This window comes from Castanea sativa, chromosome 3, assembly GCF_040712315.1.
Source record: "Castanea sativa cultivar Marrone di Chiusa Pesio chromosome 3, ASM4071231v1".
Taxonomy (NCBI): domain Eukaryota; kingdom Viridiplantae; phylum Streptophyta; class Magnoliopsida; order Fagales; family Fagaceae; genus Castanea; species Castanea sativa.
In genome coordinates this window covers 37,196,198-37,218,095 of record NC_134015.1, presented here as the reverse complement: position 1 = coordinate 37,218,095, position 21,898 = coordinate 37,196,198, and the positions used below count along the sequence as shown (strand labels likewise).

Here is a 21,898-nt window from a genome sequence, read left to right as displayed (position 1 = left end):
ATCCAGCGTTGTTAATTGCTATAAGTTTTTCACAGCCGAGGTCGAGGATTTTGATTCGGTTTGATGCAGCACCGCAGCTGATATGCATTGCCTTGCTACTGATTGGCTCCCAAGAATTTCTTCAATCAATCCATTCGAGGGAAACTTCACTTTAACATGTAAAGTCGAGGAGACAGTACCCAAAGCATGCAGCCAAGGCCTTGCAACGATGGTTGTATATGGGGAATATGCGTCAACCACAATGAAATCTACATCAACTATTTCTGGGCCCGACTGTACGGGCAAACGAATTTGCCCCTTTGGTATGACAGCCTTCCCTTCAAAGCTTATCAACGGCGAATCATAGAAAGTGAGATCCTCCAGCTCTAACTTAAGCCCCCTGAATAAGTCAGGGTACATAATATCCGCACCACTACGCTAATCAACCATCACTCTCTTGACATCATAATTCCCTATCCTCAACTTGACCACCAGGGCATCGTCATGTGGTTGAATGGTCTCAACCTTATCCTCATCAGAGAATCCCAAAATAAGCGTACTCCCTTTGATCCTCTTCGACCTCAAGCCAAACTCCTCGGCCTGGGAATGTGACACAGCCATCACCCTTGTAGGACTGGAACCAATTCTGCCAGGTATAGCGAAGATGACATTAATCGTTCCTAAGGGCGACCGAGATGGGTTTTTCTTCTGATTATTTGAACCTAAATGATTTCCTTGTCCGTTGGGTTGATACAGGTGTTGCTTCAATTTTCCCTCACTAACAAGCTGCTCTAAATGGTTCCAAAGTGTCCGACAATTCTCGGTAGTATGACCTACATCCTGATGATACTAGCAAAAAAGGTTCTGATTGTGTTTCGCAGGGTCCCCTGCCATCTTACTAGGCCACTTGAAATAGGATTTCTTGCGGACTTTCTCCAGCAATTGGTGCACCAGTTCTCGGAATACAGTATTAACTACTTGAGGATTGGCTGAACCAGATTACCCTGAGAAATCTCTCCTCGGCTTATTATTATGGTACCTATCCGACCTGAAATCCCTCCTTTCTTGAGGAATAACCTTCGCCTTACCCTTACCTTGTTGTTGGTCTTCCTCAACCCTTTTATACTCGTCAATGCGATCCATAAGCCGACGTACGCTCCGCACAGGCTTTTTAGTCAGAGATTTCCTTAAGTCATGATCAGTTGGGAGGCCCACCTCGTCAGTGTTAATCGCCACCTCGTCAAAATCGCCATCAATTTTATTAAACATCTCCCAGTATCTGTCAGAGTATCTTTTCAAAGTCTCACCCTTCCTCATGGCCATGGATAACAATGAGTCCAAAGGTTGAGGGACTCTGCTGCATGTGATGAATCGGGACGCGAATGTCCTAGTGAGTTCCATGAAAGAATCAACTGACCCCGGCTTTAGTCCGTTAAACCATCTCATAGCAGCAGGTCCCAGGCTAAAGGGAAAGACTTTGCACATCAAGGTTTCGTTCTGAGAATGTACCGTCATCCTCTGATTAAAATGGCTTACGTGTTCGACTGGGTCTGTCCTGCCATTATAGATGGTGAAGGTGGGCTGGGTGAACCGCCGTGGGAGCCTTCCCTTCTCGATCCTGCGTGAGAAGGGTGACTTAGAGAGTTGGTGCAATGCTCGGCTCATGGCATCGTTTCCCAAGCCCCTAGAGGGAAACTTCTTATGCTTACGACCTGAAAGCTCGTCCTTCTCGTAAGAGAAGGTTTCGCTAGGGGGAGTCCTGGACCTTGGACTATAACTGCTTCCCTGGGACCCCCTAGAGGAAGGATTGGAAGGAGGTGAAGCCCGCCTTCGTCTGACACGGCGTAGTTTTTTCTTAAGGTGGTCAATCTCCCTCTGCATGGCCTTGGCATCATCCTCATGGGTGGCCTTGCTTCCACCACGCAAATGGCTTGTATCAGGGTGTACTGTATGCACACTTCCCTCTTGATCCCTCCAGCGCTCAAGACGCTCAAAATGATCTTCACGCTGGGACCCCTGAAACTCTGCATGATGCGAACCTAAGCCTGCCATGATGTTCCAATTCCTTCAACACTAGATCCCCACAGACGGCGTCAATTGTAAGTGTACAATTTGTACCCAGTCCAATCACTAGATTGACCCAGGCCAAAAGAGTCTTATACAATGAAATTTGTGTGGTATGGGTTTGAAACCTAGATTAGAGATATTGGAGAGTTAATAAACAGGCTAGAATGCCGTGATTTATGCAAATAATAGATGAATATGACAAAAAAAAATTCTCCTTGAACGTAAGCCGAGGACCACTTGTATTACCTTTTTTTTCTTTAAGCAAAAGATTACAATTAGTGTTCAAGTCTTTCGTCCCCCCCATCTTCATACCTCTCCTGTCCTCTTATATCCCTCTTCTTCTTTTTTTCTTCCACGTGTAGCACAGATTTTCTAAATAGATACTTGTCTCATCCACCACCTTCTTGAAGTCTTCAAATAATAGCTGAAAAGCTGAATATTTCTCTATTAATGCGGCCAGGAAGGTAAGTGCAGGGCCTTTAATGCGGTGGTAGTAGCTTTTTTCCTCTGATATTCCTCGCACGTTCTTCCTTCTAACAACTGCTTAGATCACGCCTTTACCCAACAGATCTTCCAGAATTCTGCTTCTAAATCCTTTAGCACGTCCCATGGCCTTTACTGGGCCCATCCGAGGAGATACTCCTCGGACAACTCCTTCTCCCCTTATAGAATGGACTGGCCTGTGGGCCTCGAATGCTTTACTTGAACAGACTTACTCCACCAAATCAGGCCCAAAGCCCAAATATATATATATATATTATTTATTTTTCCCTCACATACGCTTTTTTAGGGTAAATTCTAAGATTTAATTTTCTTTTTTGTTAAATTTGAAAATTGAATGGATTATTCATTAATTAGAATTTTAGAAAATTACGTGGAACCAAGATTTTATACCTTATTTACAATTTTGTCCATTAAAGTTTCAAACTTATGAAACTACTTCAATTAAAGTCTCAAATTTATGAAGCAATTTCTAATCTTCTTCATCACTTGGAAAGTAAAGAAAGATAAATAATTAAATAAATAATTAAATAATTAAAATTAAAATTAAAATTTTAAAAAAAAAACTTTTGATAAAACTTTGAATTTCACCTCTATGACAATTCCGATTTTGTGGCATATAAAACTCAATTCACATTCTCACTATAAGCAAAGCTTTCTCTCTCAAAATGGGACTCTCTCAGTCTTTCCACTCCCTCAATTCAATGATTGTCAAATTAATTTATAATCAAATTTAAACAAGCAGAGTTTCATGAACAATTGTCCACTTTTCTTGACTCCGTTATTGTCCAAAATAACAATGATAAATAATAGAGTTCAACAAAAGTTTTAGGAAAATTATCAGTTTACATTGTACTAGCAATGAATGATTTACATTGCTAGTACAATTCAGGGACATTAAAGTGAAACAATTTCATAAATTCAGGGGAGAATAGATTGACAAAATTAAAAACTTGAGACCAAATATTATTCTCTCAGCTCTATCTTCCCCCCTTACCCATTCCGCCTGATCTACTACAATAATTCATTGCTGCCATGGCAAAGCTTAGAAGGGGCATCGAGTTACTAACAATAGTATTGAATGAAGAATCTAGATTATCTCTACCAAAAAAGAAGTATCTAGATTATTATTATGAGACTGTGAGAGCTATACAATGGCATTTGAGGTGAGGTGGGCAATCAAATTCACAGCTGTAAGGTGAACTGACAGTAGATTCTGCTCCCCACGCTTTTTAAACTCAATCTTTTGGAGCATGCTACTTTTGGTCCCAGATGCATGACTTCTCAGACTAGTCAGCATCCCCACCCACACCTTTTTCCAGACTTTTCATGCTCCCTAGGCATGTACACCGCATGAGGATAAATTTTTGTTAAGAGAAACTAACTCAACCAAAAAAAAAATTACATAAGGAAAAATCAGAGGGCAAGCATTGTCCCACATTCACTCCTTCAATCCTTGTTTTGGTTCTGTGTGTACTGTTGGTCCCTGCCTATAACTGAGAAAGCCTGAATTCAAAACTTATTGACATGTATTATTCTGTTCTGAAGAAAAGCCTAACCTGCACTACAGTTCAAGGACATAAATGTTGGCAGTTCTCAGTTTTGTCATCTGTTGAACATAAAAGCTAGAACAATCTTGCACAAAATCCAAGAAGGTGTCAAAAAGCTGTAACAAAATATCGCACTACACCCAATTGCTATGGGAGCCAAATAAAGCCAATAAAGAGACAATTTTGATATGCAGATGCATTCCAAATGCATTCTAAAGAAATCACCTAGTTCTGGTATTGCTTCCATAGTCACCTACAACTTAGAAGAGTTTCAAACCTTCAATTGGATGACAAAATATAAAAAAAATTTCAGATTTCAATGCTGCCTGCCTATAAGGCCTAAGCATATTCCATGTTTAAGCTGGTCCAAAATTCCTAATTCAGTGCAATAAAGCAAAAGGTAGCAAATAAAGAGAGAATTGCCTAATTTTAAGTTAAAAGGACCCGTGATTCCAAAAAAGTTGTGTCCAATAAAGACATCTGAGCCAACTACACCCCACCATCATTAAAAATGAAAAAGCATGATAATGCAAATGTCCCAGCATTATTATCTGATCAAACAGTGATCCTCTTGGCTCAGACATTTTCTTGAGTATCTGCTTCTTCACTAACAATATCAGTTATGTACAGACCACCGTATACTACCAAACTACCATATGAAAAATCATACAGTTTTGGAGAAAAAAAAAGGGCCAAGAAGCTAAACAATACAAAATGCAGCAATCACACCTACAACACCATAATCACTTTACAGTTTGTAAAAGAGGTCACTCCGCATGGATTGCAGACTAGATCCCTGAAAGCAAAAATTCCCAATATTCCAATTTTCAAAATCTACAGAGACTGAAGATTCAATAGGCTTTACTTACATTTCCTTCAAAAACTGTGCAGCTGGGTTAGCAGGTGAACAAGCTCATCACTAGAAGGCCTGTCTGCAGGCATATCTGATAGGCATACAACAGCTATTCTCACTGCCATTAACATCTCATCTTCCTCTCCTTCTTCCCCTAGAATACTCTTATCTAGTGCTTCCCTTGCCTCCCCTGCTTGCTGCAAATGCCTAAGCCACTGTCCCAAACTGCCCCCACTAGCCGGTTCTCCAAAGAATGGATCAGTAGGGTCTCTTCCAGTTAACAAAACACCCAATATCATACCAAAACTGAAAACGTCGCTCTTATCGGTATACCTGTTTCAAATCGATATATATCCACCATCAATGTGATGTTATAACTTATATGTTTGATATAAAACAGACTAACATGTACTAATTCTCAATTGCAACCAAAGAATAGGGTAATGGCTTATTACAGGTTCTCACTCTAAATACCTCATAGCATCAACTAAGCATACATACCAATAATGCCTCCAAAATTCCACTAGAGATAAAACTTAATTTTAGTGAAAATTTGAAACTCCCGAGACAAATTATAAAAATCTCAATACAAGTTCAAATTCAGTGTAGTTATCACTAACCAGAATCTAAATTGGTAATTTCAATGGTAAACATCAAAGTAGGAACTAATCGAGGTGTAGAGAGTTCAAAGAAAAAAAAAATTTTAAACCCAGTAGCAAAGTTAACCTTATTAATAGAGAAAGGACTAACATCAAAACTGGGGCTAATTTTTTGAACTGCTTGTCACAACAATAACATAAAGATTTGCTGATAAACCCATGAGAAAAAATATATATATTTGAAATGTATGAATTATGTAAGTGTATTCATTACCTGCGATTTTGGAAGCACTCAGGAGCACTATAACCTGAGGTGGTCCTATCCAAATTAGGCATGAGCTTAGCCAACCCACAATCCGCCAACCTGGGTTCAAACTCAGCATCCAACATCACATTAGTAGGCTTCAAATTATAGTGCAAAATAGAAGGGTCACGCTCAAAGTGAAGATACTGAAGCCCCTTAACAACCCCAACCGCAATCCGAAGCCGCACTTCCCAACTCAGCTGCAACTGATTATCTCTCACTCTATTCATAGCATCCTCAAGACTCCCAGTTGGGACATAATCATAAACCAAAGAAAACCCACCTAGTTCCCTAACATAAGCCCTCAAACTCATCAAGTTCCTATGTCTCAGACTAGCAAGTGTTTCTAGCTCCTTCTGTATTTTTCTCTTGAGAGACTTTCTCTCTGGTGAACCAGTTTGAAACGGTTCTAGCCTCTTGACCGCGATTGCAAGCCCATTATCGAGCACAGTTCGGTAGTATTTCCCACTTGGGCTAGAACCCAGTAAGCGATTTTCATTAGAGAGAGCAGACTGAAGTGTCTTGGGAGCAATTTCTGGGGAGAACAACACAGGGCCTTTGAGAATTGGCGTTCGGTTAAGGTATCTGACAAAGCTTCGGACTATGAGAGCGAAGAGAAGTGAACCAATCAAACCGGTTAGTACTCCTAAAGCAATGCTGAGAAAGATTCTTCTAAGCCCGTTTTGGAATTCAGATGGCCTTGAAATCTTTCTCTCTTGGCAGTACACAGTGGTGAAGTGAAAGCAGAGTTTTATGAACAGCAAAACAAAGGTAAAGATTTTCTTGTTGCAAAAGTAGTAGGACATTTTAGCTGTACTACTAAACAACCCACAAACAAAACTCTCAGAACCAAGAAAGAGAGAGCTTTTAAGCTATATATGCCTCACATAAATTGGAAACAAACAACACGTTCAAAGTGAAGAAAAGCTATTTGAAGCTTCCTAGAAGCTTTAAAAATCTCAAACAAGCATAAGTTTTCTCTCTCTCATTTTTTTACATGAGGCTCAAAAAGAATAAAACTTGCCTAAAATTAAAAGAACAGAAAAATCCCACCTTCAAACTCTTCAGTTCTATTTCTGTTTTTTTCTTGGAAACCCATCAGAGAAGCTTCAAAGTGCTTGATGACATTGGCGCTTATATCAGATAAAAATCGAATTTTGACCCAAAAATCTTCACAAGAAAGACGTGAAGAATCATTTCGTCACTGATTCCCATCTTCTTCTAAAAAAATTTTATTTATTTTCAACGAATCTGACCCCCAATGTGAGTCTGCAATAATCTACAGTACCCATTGAAATTGCGCTCTTGAACTATTTACAAGAAGACCCAGAAATTTCTTGCTTTATATTTTTCTCAGTTAAAATAATGAAAAGCTAAGAAAGACTTGCAGAAAGACTTGAAGATAAGAAAGACGTTGTAGTCCGGGACTATGTAAGAATTTCCCCTCAGTCAGACATAGTTAGTCAGTAAAAAAAAAAAAAACCAAACAGGGCGACTTCTTATCTTCACAAACACTACCTACCACCATGATTGTCCTTGAAATTTCGAAGTACAAACAAACAAAACTCCCAATCAAACTTGACCAGACCTCTCACTCTCTCTCTCTATCTTTACCTCAGTTTGAGAAGACATAGAGCACAGTGCCACACATTAACACATACGCTCTGCTTGTCACCAGAGAGGCATTTGCATTTCTCTATCTCTCTCTCTCTCTCTCAATGGACAAAACTGGGTTCCCGCCTTTCAGAGGAACTCGTACAAAGTGGGGTCCGATGTGCCACATTGGCGGAGGCATTCCTCGCGTCTCTATCACGGGCCGAAAGAAGCACATCGAACTGTGTGCAACAAGGAATATGTGGTTAATCCTAGCCGTTGCTTAGTGTTGGAAAGTGATCTGGAGCGTTGGTTTGGAACCACGGGAATTTGTGCTATGTGGCTTTTTGTGATTATAGAAATCCCATTGTCTTATCGCAGGGATTAGTAAAGTTTTTCTCTTTTTCCATCGAATAATTGCTTTTCCTTTTTCCCCTTCATTCCTCTAATAAAAACTATTTAATGAAATTTGAAAGAATTTATGTAATAGTCTCTTTTTTTTTAAATGTATTTTGTGTGTGTGTGTGTATAGTCGTGTCGTGTTTGGACCAAATACTGGTTAGTCTAAGTCTAGTCTAGGCTCTAGTCTAGTGTTTGGTTTGGTTGAGTTTGGGGACAAGTGAAAGGCCAACACGTGTGCACGTGTGGAGGCTTTTGATTTGAGCCAGCCAGAGCCAGGGAATGTAGGACGAGCTTTTTATTACAGTGTTTACCTTACCTTTATACCTCTACGGCTCTACCTTGAGGCTCACGTGGCATGGACATGGTTGCCTTGCCTAACCTTACCTTTCTCCACAGTTTTCACTCAAATTATTATGTGTTGGGTCCCACTTCCACACCCATGAATGAGAATGACCCATCTCATAATGATCGTTACAAACTTCCCTGTTCTTATCTCATTCATTATTAAGCTACAAATTAGGTACAAAGTTTATTCATCACCAATTCACCATAGCTACAAACGGAAGCTGGTTTCAAATAGATAAAAGGGTGTATTAACAAAGAACATTAATTATTATAAAAAAAAAATTTGATAAAGTCTAAAATTAGTGATCACGCATCTCATTCAGGCTTTGAAAGACCTAAAAAAAAAAAAAAGAACACAAGACAGCTTAAAATTGACATCAACGGGGTGTCAGCTAATGATACTTTAATGTTTAATTCTGCTCTCATTGCGGTAATGTATTTCAATATATGTGTTTTGTTTCCTTGTAACATGTTATGCATAAGGGTGAACATATATGTAAGACACTTCCAACGTGTCTCATGATTTCACCGAATTACATATTTAGGTATGTAGAGCATGTCTGATCAAAGAGATGGGTTCAGGAGTGTGTACCAATCAGTGGCATGGGCTTGGACGTGGCGTACTCCTAGTTGTGAATAAACCCATGTGCTCCAAGATAGTATTTTCTTTTTTTTAATTTCTTTTCTCATAAAAAATTTTTAAAAATATTTCATAAATCAATACCTTTTAACGCATCTGCTAAAATTTTCTTTTCTTTATAAGTTCGGAATGCCAACCATCAAAGATGTTATTGTAATTGCACGTTGCCTTGGGTTTTTAACCATTCCATTCATGCGAAGAGATGTTTTAGCATTTTTTTTTTTTTGTGCTGTGTAGTGTGTTGTTTTCTTATTGGGCTTGTGAAACAGTGTGATTGTTGATCTCCTTCAAGTGATTTTTTGGTGGGATTTTGGTTTGGAACTTCGTTCTTTCTTATCAACCTTTACCAAAATTGTAGAGTTCTCCCTCTTTATCAAAATCTCAGAGCTCTTGTCGTTAATCTTTCCCACACCTTTCCAATGACCTTTCTTTCTCTAGTGAAGTACTCTAGCGAATCCCTCTTCCTTCAAATATCCTTACCTTTCATTATTTGGTTATGCTAGATCCTACAGGGTCCCCTTTTGGTTTACCTTTCATTAAGTTGTGTCATTATGTATAAGTCCATTGTTGTAGTCCTCCCTTAGGTAGTTCAGTTTCTTTTTCTTTTCTTTTTTTATTCAAAGGCAGTTTAGTTTCATGTCCACCGGTAGTGTTCACCATTGTGTTTGGGTGGGATTGTTCCCGCTAGTTGGGCTTCTTCGAGTATCTATGGAGGTGTCTTCCGTCGAGAGAAAGTGGTCGCCTGTGAACTCAAAAGATATCCTAAGTGAACTTTGGTCGTTGACGATGATGATGCAGCAACAAAACAAGAAGAAAAAGGGACACTTTCTCACTTAGATCTCCAAAAGCGCTCTCTCAAACCACCACAAGAACAACGAAAAAAAAATCCCTAATTCTTTCAATTTAAGCTCTAACCCTAGTGAAACCTTAATTTTTTCAATTTAAGCTCTAACCTAGCCATCACTCCACTCCCTAGAACCCCAACTCTGACTAGATTTATGACGATGAGTGCAAAGAGAAGAAGCACAAGCACAAGCACAAGCCCCAACTTGATGAAAGGCAAGATCTCCTACTCGATTCAATGCGCTTTTGACCAGCCAAGTAGAGGAGTCGCATTGGTCAAAGCCATACAAAGATCATGCTAATATTTTGTCAGTTGACATTTAAGGCAGGGGCCTAGTTGAGCATATCAAACCAGGATTGAATTTGGTTAGAGAGAAAGACAGGATTTGAATTTGGCAAGAGGAACATGGGAAATTTAGGGTTTGAAATTTCACGTTAGGACATATTTGTAATTAAAATTGATTAGAATGGACAATTTTTCCAATTGAATAAATTACTACATTCCAATCAATAGGTAACATGAGATTGCCACCATTTAATAAAGTAATGATATTACCATAATTTATGGCAATGTAAATTTTTTGGTAATCTTACATTACTATAATGAAGTATGCAAATAAACGAACCAAACACCATAATATTTACATTGCTGTAATATGGTTGTAATGTTCATTACATTACGGCAAACCAAGCATCCCCATAGTTCGTTCATAACATGACAATAAAAATGAACTTCGCTATTTGTCTACATTAATACAATACACCGTTTGTGTAGAGGCTGACCAACTTCGAAGACCTATATGCACAAAGTAAAATATTTGGATCCAAGAGTTACAGCCACAAGAAAGCTCACTAATCGAAACCAATGTACAAATACACAATGCACTAAACTAAATCGTCATAGCTTCTTTTTTGGTAAGTCAAATCAACACAGCTTCACCAAAAAGGAAGCAAACAAACTTAATAAACAAAAACATGACATTACAAAGCCCTTGGCTGAGAGCTATTGGTGCTCTTGACTTGACTCAGACCAACGTCGCCATCTTAAATTACAAACCCGGGAACTGATTTTACACATATGCTCATGGGGCAGGCACACCAACCTACCACTCCTCTAAATCCTCAAAAAACACAGGTGACATTTTCTTCAATGGAGAACCAGCTATAAAATTTATGAAATATTATTATACAAAATGCAATACCAACATATATTTCTCTTAGACTACCCAGCTTCAATGTATTTTTGGCCTTCGGTATTTCTTGTTTGAGAATTTTATCCATTTGAGTCTGCTAATAAAGTAAGGATCTCACTATCGTCAAAGTTCGACTCTAATGCTACCTCATAAGGGTTTTTACCTTCCACATTTACAGCTCGTGGATCTGCTCCCCTGCAAATGCATTGGAAACCCTTCAGCTTCATTCATTAATAGTGGAAAAATAGTTAAACAATAAAATGAAATGAAAAATCCCTAAATTCAAACTCAGAAAGATTGGGAATCTAAAAAAACCTGTAAAAAGAAAACTGCAACTATAACCAAGATACAGCATGGATATTATTAAGCCACCAACATCACCCCCCCCCCCCCCCAAACACACCCAAAAAAAAAAAAAAAAAAGTAAATATCATAAAGTTACCTTGTTAGAAGCAATTTCACATATGCGTTTCTGCCTCTGATAATGCAGCGGTGGAGTGGCGTTTGACTTCTTGAATCAGTTGCATTTATATTTGCACCATACTGTAGGAGGAGTTCTATCATGCCTATGTCTGCAGTTTCACAAGCGAGGTGAAGTAGTGTGCACCCATCCAGATCCTCCAAGGTATGGCCTTCACACGTACCAGCCAGGTTTGTAGAGCTAGTAGAGGACCTTTCCAATGAATCCCCCATTAAGCAGCTAGAGCTGTGGTCAAGGCTTGCCTGCTCATGCAAAAGCATTACTTTGGCAAGGGTTAAAGAAGAGCCACAAGATGTTTGCTCATATACAGCATTCACATCTGCTTCAGAATTAACAATGTGACGGTATACAGCTTTCTTGTCATTAGCACGCACACCCTCCCATATTTGTTGTGCCACTAAATGAGGATATTGGTTGTCTTTTGGCCTCCGAACAAAAAGCTTTTCTGCATACTGTGATCAAAAGAAAACATGTCACTTCAAAATTTCCACAGCAGTCTGAAAAACTTGGCAAGTAGCGCCATCGTTTACATCAAAAAAATAATAAGAATTATTTTTAAAAAAAAAAAAAAACACTTAGCAAGTAGCATATGGAAACTGAGATTAGTAATCCAAAAATAAATGGATACGTTGGAGAATTTTCAAATATCAAAATTGCATCTTGGAGACTGATGGGAGATTTTCAGATAAAAGAACAGCATGCAATATGTATTTTGAATTTCTTGTCTGGGTTATCACTTCTCAGGCTGAGGTGTCCCTCACCCCCCCCCCCCCCCTTTTTCTCTCTTTCCCCTCTGTTTTGGCCCTATTTAGGAAGGATTGCTCTAGTTGATTATCTATATTCTATATTTTGTCTAGAGAGAGAAAAATCTAATTCACTCCCCCTTTTACACAAGTAAATAAAAAGAAAATGTTTAAAAAAGAGGAGATGCCTTTAAGTACATAGAATGTATATAAAAGGTTCACCAAAAGGATACATTTAAAATTAATCTTGGGTATAAAATCTGTAAATATATATATATATATATATATATATATATATATATAATAAAAAGAAAACTGGATGCAGCCCAAAGCAAGCATCACTCATGCAATGATCTCAAGAAAAAGATCAAAGCTGAAGTGTGACTCAACACAATTGAGGTCCTATTGTTCCTTTCCCTCCAAATAGTCCACATTATAGAAGAATCCCACACCGCTCCATCACTATGCCTGTCCAAACAAACCCTTCCAATAGAAAAACATCAATAACCTTCATAGGCATCACTACAGAACCTAAATAGTCTAATCGAATCCCTGTTGTTGCTCAACTCTCTCTCTCTCACCCCACCCACCCACAAACAGAAGTCACAAGTAGTCAGGTCCTTGATTCATTGAACTATTAAATAACTCAGATGAGTCTTACCTGGATTATATGGAATCAACAGACAGAATTAGTTATGCAATTCTGAAACATCTGCAGCATTTATTTTGGATGACTTCATCTCAAACAAATCATCAAGTAGAAACCAAAATTACAAGCTGAACCATAGTGTTATACTACTCTTATTAACATCTTAAAAGTGAATCAAACATCTGACTATTTTCTTATCTTTCCAGTTCTATGAGATTAACAATTGGTTGGAGCTGATGGCTTAAAAACTTACCAGCAATCCTTTTAAATCTAAACATAAATAAATTATATTTTAACCCCTATAATTTAGGGGTGCAACAAATCAAATAGTGTAGTTTCAAAAGAAACAAATCAAACCCTGTGGTTTCAATAAGTAACAAATTAAACCCACAGCTGATACTGAAAACAAACAGAATGCTATTCCACTTAATGGCCCAAGGTTTAATTTGTTACACCCTCTAAACCGTAGAGTTTAAAATGTAATTTTCCCTATAAAGAATTCCATGATAGATAAAACAACTTACATCCAGGCATGCACAAAGTCTATGCAAATATTATCAGTAACAAAATACGCTTAAGACGTAATTATTTGACTTTCATGGGAAATAATTCACCATTATTGCACATATTTCATATACATTAAGCCACAACCACATGCAATTATCTTTGGGTGGAAGAGAATGACTTTAAACAAAAATTCCATAATAGGATACATTGTCACACCTTTGCATGGATGAACTTTTCTTTCACTGATATAGAATCAGCATGACTAGGTTTACTGAGAAAAAACAGCTGCGGTTTATCGGATTTGTACAAGCTTCACCGACAGAAATAATGTGAATGTTAGCTACAACTAGTAAAAAAAACATTAACATATTTCTGTGAGGTTGAAAAAAATCATGTTTCAATCATTATGGAGATTTTTTACCCTGTGGAGACTAGATCAACCTGAAAGGCATTTCTAGATTGCAATAGTTCCTCCCAGACTGAGTTGGCAAAGGTATTACCCAGAGACTGAAACAAACTTATAACAGAAGGATCCCACACTTTGACATCCAGTGTAAGAGACCTCACCTGGAATAGCAGTCAACACAAGAACAAAAGGTGCACCAAATGAGCATACTGAACAAGCATCATGACCCAAATGAAAACTTACCCAACTGTAAACAAAAGATATTAATCATGAAAACCATTCAAATAAATAAATAAACAAGACTTTAGAATTCCTGCCAAATGACATAATTTTCTCTTTAATGCTCCATTTACCCAAATGTGGGATAATGCATGCCTTACAGATTTCTACAACTGCAGATTTGCAGGCCAGAAAGTTTTCCGGTTGGAAGAAGAATTATTCTTCTATTGAACAGTTCATACTACCCACAATAATTCAAAAGTTAATTTTATAATATAAATTTTCCTTACTAATATCATTAGAATAAAATACAACATGAAGCCAGTCAAAATCCTAAGATATAACTCCTATGAATCTTGAGCCAGTCGATGCAAAGTAAAAAAAAACACCAAGAAAAAGAGAAAACCAAGAAAACTAACGCAATGTTTGGAGGGGCTGAAGGAAGGAAGGAGATGGTAGGAGAAAAAATGATAGGGAGGTAATGAATAGAGCAAGCCTGTTCTCTAGTGACAAGCAATATAAATTTTGGCCCAAGTAGTTGCAATCAAGGCTCGATATATATCTTGGAAGCATGATAAACCAAGTTCAGAAACTGTAATTCTATGGGCCCTGTATCTATATTTTATAACACTCCATAACTTTCGAGAATAATATGACAAAAGAAGCCAGACTATTAGTTTTGGGCGAGAACATTAGTATTCTGCTTGAGCCCCAATCTTACATGCAATTTCTGCAATCAATCAATACTATAAAGTCCATTGATTTCCACATGCAATAGGCTGTCCACTCCATCAAAGCTCCTTATAACATACTTTAGTTGGCATAATTAAAAAAAATATAGATGAACCAGCATGCCACAAATTTATTTTTAGGATCATTCAATTCTGTTCACTATAACTCTTGCATAGAAATTTATCTATAAAAATCTAATGATATCTGAAATAACTTTTAATTAATATATAATTTTACGGGTAAGTTTATCATTGAGCACCCTTATACACAGTTTACAGAGAGAACAATTTTGGCCAGTAGAACAATGCTTGTCCAAGAACGCAAACATGGCCGATAGAGAGCACAAAAAAAGACACGTAGTCAAGCTCATACAATTTACCTTTGATATGTGTACCCCAAGATTTCTGTGAACACCAGAACATTCAATACAAACAAGAACACCAAGATTTAATGATGCCCAGTCTGGTTCAGGAGCACCACAATCAGCACATTTATCATTTCCACATACTCTTCGCAATACCTCAATTGGCTTCTCACTTTTTACACAGGAACGTTGTGGTTGCATGTGTCTTATTTGGCGTTCAAGATGTGCAGTAGTAAGGCTCCTCTCAGATGTATAGTCTTCAGCTGCAGCGTGATCAAAATCAGAACTTTCAAATGAACTACTCTCACTGGCAGACCGATGATGACTGCTTCCCATGGGACTAGCTGGCAGACACTGAAATATAATGGGACTTCCATCATCAAAACAATGATAAACATAATTAGCCACAATCATGAAAAAAAAAAAACCTATCAAAAATTACCCTCTCAGGAGCTTGAGAACTAAGTAATGATGCTATAACCCCAGTGATCTTTTCAATCCAATCCATTTGATCCAGTGCACTCTCTGCCTGCACTGACAAGCACAAATAATTGTTATTGAGGATCTTTTACCAAACATAAACCGTCAACAGTTCATCTTTTTGGCAAAATCATCCAGCAAAAAGTTTGATTCTGAGATTATAAAGTCCATAAAAAGAAAACCTAAGAAAAAAGCCACAAGAACATGCTACCCCTCAACTCAAACCTGCAAAGTGTAGTTCTTTGTTGGTGAAATAATCCTGAAGCAAAACCTCAGATCTGACTGGTCAGCATCAACTTTGATTGTCGATGTAAGCAGGTTCACTGTGTGATGAGCAACAGATTTCTCATCGTGTACTCCACCATGATAATGATTAGAAAGCCACCGACTCAGCAGTCCAGAACCCAGCTCAGAACTATTCCTCTGACCAGAAAGTTGACTGCCAGAGCCCTTGAAGATATCATGGAAGGTAAAAGTTGGTGTCAAGCACTGACTTCAACCCCTATGCAGCCAAAATTATATTATAAACAAAATACTTACAGATGATTTGCTGCACTGCTTGCGATAGTAATACAGCATTCCCCGGCTATCAAGAACAAAAAATCTTCTTTTCCAGTCACCCCTTAAGTTTGAGGACCGCTTTGAGAGATAACCTTGTCGAATGGTTTGAACCTGAGATATTTCTTATAGGATTACAAGTAAAAAGAGAAAACTACAAAGATGCAAAAATGCAAAAATGTAATAAAAATAAAATAAAAAAGTCTAAAAGATAGGAGTTTCTTGGTATATGAATAAATATAAACCTTTCCCTTTGCAGCAGACTGCATAACTGCCTCTATCATCTTGTGTGAACTTCTACCAATGGCTTGTATACCATCTCCATTAGGAGATCCATTTGTGCCATTGGAAGACCACTTACTCTCGCGATCCACCTGTCTCTTGTACTCTTGCATCTTTTCATTAAGAGCTGCCTGCTCATAGTTAGACCTTTCTCTTGACTGTTGCGCATAAGTCAAGACCTGCAAAATGATATTTAATCAGGAATTTCAATAATAAACTACCTCTAGACAATATTTAAGATGAGAAATGTAAGAATTCTCTCAAATTCAACCCCAGTCCTTCCCCACTATTTTGGGTTGGCCATATAAAATTTTCCTACCCATTCTGCTCCTCCCAGAGCCATATTCACACAGGCCTGGTACGTCAACGATCACCACTTCAACAAAAGTTTTCTTTTATTTTTGACAGGCAATTCCTAAAAATGCTTATTCCATTTCGCTAATACAGCAGTAGCTATGTATTAAAGACGTAATTTTAAATCCAAGAAAAATAATTTATTAAAGCAGAACTTAGGAAAAATAAACAAATCAGAATATTGTAATAGACAACAAGATTGATATTAACACATTTGCTTCCAAAAGTATATAACGAACCTGATTAATGTATGGCTCCATTTGGTGCAACAACTCATACCCCTATATTAGCCACAAAAGAAAAAATTAAAGATTAGCACAGATATGTCATCGCATATGAAAAGGGCAGAAATTCCCTGCCATGTGATCCATGATCTACCTGTTTGAAGTAACGAAGATGTGCATCCATGGTCCCACTGACTGCTTCCAAAAATTCAAACCTCTTTTTTGCTTCAACAGTAGAAAGAGCGGTTACCTGGATACAGAAACCAAAATTTAAAAAAAAAAAAAAAAAAAAACCCAGGGTGTCACTATCACATCAGCAAGTAGTTGAATTTTAGAGGTCATGGAAAGATTCATTTTTTGGTAGAACAAGATGTCCATCAAATTTACTTACCAAATTGAAGCGAGCTTGCTCAAATGTAGACCTTGCATTATGAAGCTCCTGAAATTCCTCCAAACTATATTAGAATTTAAAGAATAGAAGCTTTCCAGTACTATGACAATTCTACAGATACGAATATGCAGATTAGAAAACTAAGAATTAATACTGCATGATACCTCCTCCAAAAGAATTGCGACATCACTCTTTGTGCCTTTTCTCAATGACAGAAACTTTTCACGAGCCTGTGGCATTAAAAGCATTATAACATAGTAAACATTACTGCCATATCAGTTCTACATAGGTTATTCATCTCAAAACAGAAAAAATATCCAAAACCATGGTCAAATAATTGAAAGAAGATGACTGTTTTAGGCTTTTGTTGCTGAATCAATACACACAATCCAGATCCATTCATCAGTATATAAAACTTTAGGCAAGCTGCTGCAAATCCGAGATACAAGAATGAAATAGAAAAAAGACAATTTACAAACCATAACTTATAAGTTTCATTCTTTAGAAGACAAATAGATAATGACAGAGCAATGCTGCAAGGGTTGTGACTGATAATAATTAGGAATCACTTTTAGCCAACCTTATGCTACATGAAAAAATATAATTCTATTAAAGGAATGGATAACATGACAAGCTTTTCCTGAGATACATGCAAATGGCATCAGGTAGAAGCAACAAAATTACTAAGAATTTCAAACAAGGGACGCACCTGGTCATAAGTAATACTAGCCTTGTCAAAACGCTTCCGTGCTTCCTGCACTAAGTGAAGATCCCTTAAAACTGTTTTGTAACAGTAAATATCAAAAACAGTGCAAAGATTCTCTGTTTGATACAACTGTCACACTCAGGACATCTTAAGATGATAAGAGGCATATGTAATCAGAATTCACATACTATATGTGTGTGTATATACACTGAAAATGCATCCTTTAAAGCTGTTACAACCTTACCATCTAGGATAAGCATAACCAATATATATATATATATATATATATATATATGTATGTATGTATGTATATATGTATTATATGGCAAAACAGTCGTCACAGCTTTACAGGATGCATTTTAGCATGGACCACAGGCTTCCCAAGTGAAGTAAGACCAAAAGATTTTCAAGTAGGTGTGGATATGTGCACGAGTATCTATTAAGTGCGCAGCATAACTAAACAGCTTCCCTTGCATTCAAGATTATTCATAAATGAATAGAATTAACTCTAAATTTTCAAGTCAGCTTTAGTGATGTCCACTATTTTATGGAAGAAAAATGTAAGGAAGATAAAATCTCTTCATCCTCGCCAGTGGGAGACAATATGCCTCCCACCTCCTAGAAAGGAGACAAAAATGCAATCCACGTGGCCAACAATCATGTAGATGTGACAACACTAATACTCATGCCATAAGTAATGGAGGCAATGGAAAGATCAAGGCCCTTATAATAAGAATTAATCACCGAGTAAAATAAGATTGCATTTAAAGTTTTAAACACCAAAGCTTCTGTTGTTGTACCTAAAACCATATCCAATTGATAGTTCATAAATGGTTATTAATAATATGCAATAAAAATGAAGCCATTCACAGTACCTTAACCTCAAGCAAATCAATATTGACAAACTGCAGTAATCTGTCGTTTAGCATATGCTCAACCTGAGGGGGGGAAAATAAACAAAATAAGTGAACAAGATTACAGCCTGTGCACTAACCAAATGAATATGCAACAAATAATCTATTGAAGGAGAAACAAAAAATAAGATGAAAATTGGGGGGGGGGGGAGAACAGTTCTCCCAGATTGCTCAAATTTATTGAAGGAGATAGGATTAAAATTTAGTTCACTGCGAGCCAGACCAGTTGGAAATATAATCAAGAAGCACGTACAGGAGCTAGTATTAAAGTTTCTTAAAGAAAAAGTATTCAATTCATAATCTCACAATGACAGTCATAGCAAGACTAGCTTGATTTAAGAGGAAATCATTAGGATAAAGCAACCAAAAAATAAAAGAATTACAAGTTCTGAAAAATAATAAATCAAAATTTTTCACCTGGGACCGAAGAACTTCCTTGTATGTTCCAATTTCTCTCAAGGCAATAGTAAATTTGGTCATAACAGGGCCTGTAGAAGTAGGTAGAAACTCAATAAAAACAAAATTCAGTGAAAACTATCAGCATTTTGAAAGCCATTAATACCAGGAATATCCCAGTCATAAAGTTTAAAATCCAAACATTGTAAATGGGAATAAATAAGTAATTAGGACACCCCAAAAAGTTAAGTTTGACAAACATAACTAGGTAATTAACAGTAGAACAATAAAAAGGAGATAGTAGATGCTTAAAAGTCTCCAATGACAAGAAGCATAGATAAAATAACTTCCTACATAACAAATTGACATACCTCCAAAAGCCACACTAATGGGATCATTATGTCCTCCACCAAAAGTTTCTAGTGCACTTGCAAATGCTATGTCTCCATCATACCCCTCGCCAAGCCCTTCACTGTGAGAGGAAAAACGCATGCAATTAGAATCCCCTACAAAGACTAACTTGGTGCAGCAATAAACACCAGGAGCGGTCATTGGAAAAACGGCTTTACAAAAGTCTTTTTCATGGTGCCAAATGAAATCAATGTTTTAATTCTAATTTACATTGTCAACAATGTAATTAAAAACACCAGTAATAGCTACAAATTATATACTCAGAACTTTCACCAGAGTGAAATTAGATCTTGAATTTAATAGTTGAGGAACAACTTAGAAAAGCATAAGCATAGACATACGTGTATTTACGACATCCTTTGTAAAACCTCAGACTTCTCTCCCTTAATGATTCAGCACTTTCCTCCAAGCTTTGTATCTGTTTACCAAGAACTCATCAATAAGCCACAATAATTCAAAGCAGCTTATCAAACATGAGTGCAATAGCATCGAAACACACCAACTTTCAACCACAGAAAAAAGCAAATCAGCAGATACATATGCTATCCATAGGCAGATATCATTTCAACAGGGACATTTAATTACCAATTTGGCGTCTTAGCAATGAACTTCTATTGTGCAACTATTTTGTTTTTTTTTTTTTTTTTAATAAAAGTAGCCCATTGGACTCGCTTCTAGCAAGTAAAACCTATGGCAACTGAGCCCAACCGCCAGAACCAATTTCCTGCTAATTCAGGGGCATTCACCCTTGTCAGGCTAAGTAGTTTATGCTCATGCTCATGAGCAGACTTCTAGTGTGCAACAATACAAACCCGAAAGATGGCACCAAGGTTTCTTAGACCCACTTAACACGTAAGTCAGTCCCAAATCCCAATCGATTTGTATGACTCAAACACAGACTCTTAGCTTCAAACAAGTACCAGTGTCATCCTAAACAAACAAGTTAGCATTAAAGTATTTATTAACTGAATAAAACAACAACAACAACAACAACAACCGAAAAAGTGAAAATCTAATTTTTCATAAACTGTCCAACAAGTTAGAAACTATAGACAGTGACAATAATTCTCACATATTCATATCTGCTCACTAAATAAACTTTCCTTAAATCTAAATATAAATAACTAATTAACTAAAAAAAACACCGAGAAAAATAAAAGTTGCCAGCTCAACCAACCGTCAATTAAGTTTTTTTTTTTTTTTTTAAATCTCCTAAAGTTTAAGTTCTTTCCCTAAATTTTCCCAGCAACCAAACAGAGCATTGAAAATTTTCTCTTTATCAACTATACAGTTCGAGACGATTAAGCCGAACATGCATAGAGATTACCTGCTTGCGAAACATAGGAGAGTCGTCGAGCTTTGCGAAATGCATTTTTTCTGAGACCGCGATTCTTGCTCTTATTTTCAGAAATTATTAATTGAACATACTCGAAGCAGCTCGATCTTCGCATAAGCTGAAGTTTAATCAAATCTCATAACAATCAACACGAACCGTGAAATCCGAACGAGATCTCGCATTTCACTCCCAAAGGAACAAATATTAAAGGAAAAAAAAAAATCAGCTCCCAAATCTATGTGAACTCGATTTTCATGAATTCCACACCACTGACTGTAAGGGAAAAAAAAAAAAAACAGTATTGGGAGCTCCAAAAAAAAATTTTCTTTTTAAAGTTTAATATATTTAGGTTTCCAAAACCCTAGAAGAAGAGTAGGCAAAAAAGGAATGAATGAGCAAAATAGGAAACCCTAGGAAGAGCAAGCCAAGAAAACATGAGGTTTGTTTGGATTAGCGGAACATAACACATTAGAGGAAGTGTTTATGAGTGAAAAAAAGTCTTGGGAATTGAATGATTAAGGAAATTTCCATTAAAACCTGAAAATGTCGAAACCATGTGTATGTGTGTGTGTATGAGAGAGAGAGAGATAGAGAGACAGGCACGGACATAGATAAAAGTGAAAACACAGAGTGCCTTTTTCTGTATCTTCTTCACCCCCACTTTCTTTTCTTTTTAAAATTTTTTTTTTTTTTTTAAACTGTTTTAGCCTTCTTTTTCTAATTATTATGAGTAAGAATAATTACAGAGACGTGTATAAATTCTAAACTCAAATCTAATTTCACAATTTGTTGACCGGTGCAAGGAGTAAGTGATAGACACTGTCTATCCATTACTGATAGTATGGATCAGTCTTTCCATTACTGATTATATGGATC

The 21,898-nt window shown here is 37.1% G+C and overlaps 2 protein-coding genes across 2 annotated transcripts; both read right to left on the bottom strand.

Moving 5' to 3' along the window:
• Positions 1-4,524: 4,524 nt before the first annotated feature.
• On the bottom strand, positions 4,525-7,500 carry LOC142629863 (inactive leucine-rich repeat receptor-like protein kinase CORYNE). Its single transcript, XM_075803909.1, has 2 exons — positions 5,824-7,500; positions 4,525-5,283 (listed from the first exon to the last, which is right to left on the bottom strand). The coding sequence occupies exons 1-2, from the start codon at positions 6,657-6,659 to the stop codon at positions 4,974-4,976; spliced, it is 1,146 nt and encodes a 381-aa protein (XP_075660024.1). The 5' UTR covers positions 6,660-7,500; the 3' UTR covers positions 4,525-4,973.
• Positions 7,501-10,507: 3,007 nt separating this feature from the next.
• On the bottom strand, positions 10,508-21,664 carry LOC142629862 (ADP-ribosylation factor GTPase-activating protein AGD3). The gene is made up of 19 exons (XM_075803908.1): positions 21,014-21,664; positions 20,028-20,104; positions 19,647-19,747; positions 19,297-19,367; positions 18,841-18,903; positions 17,969-18,013; positions 17,424-17,489; positions 17,260-17,307; positions 17,023-17,118; positions 16,884-16,925; positions 16,254-16,469; positions 15,991-16,122; positions 15,676-15,900; positions 15,413-15,499; positions 14,986-15,324; positions 13,671-13,816; positions 13,466-13,559; positions 11,312-11,802; positions 10,508-11,064 (listed from the first exon to the last, which is right to left on the bottom strand). The coding sequence occupies exons 1-19, from the start codon at positions 21,056-21,058 to the stop codon at positions 10,950-10,952; spliced, it is 2,499 nt and encodes an 832-aa protein (XP_075660023.1). The 5' UTR covers positions 21,059-21,664; the 3' UTR covers positions 10,508-10,949.
• Between the last annotated feature and the right edge of the window lie 234 nt (positions 21,665-21,898).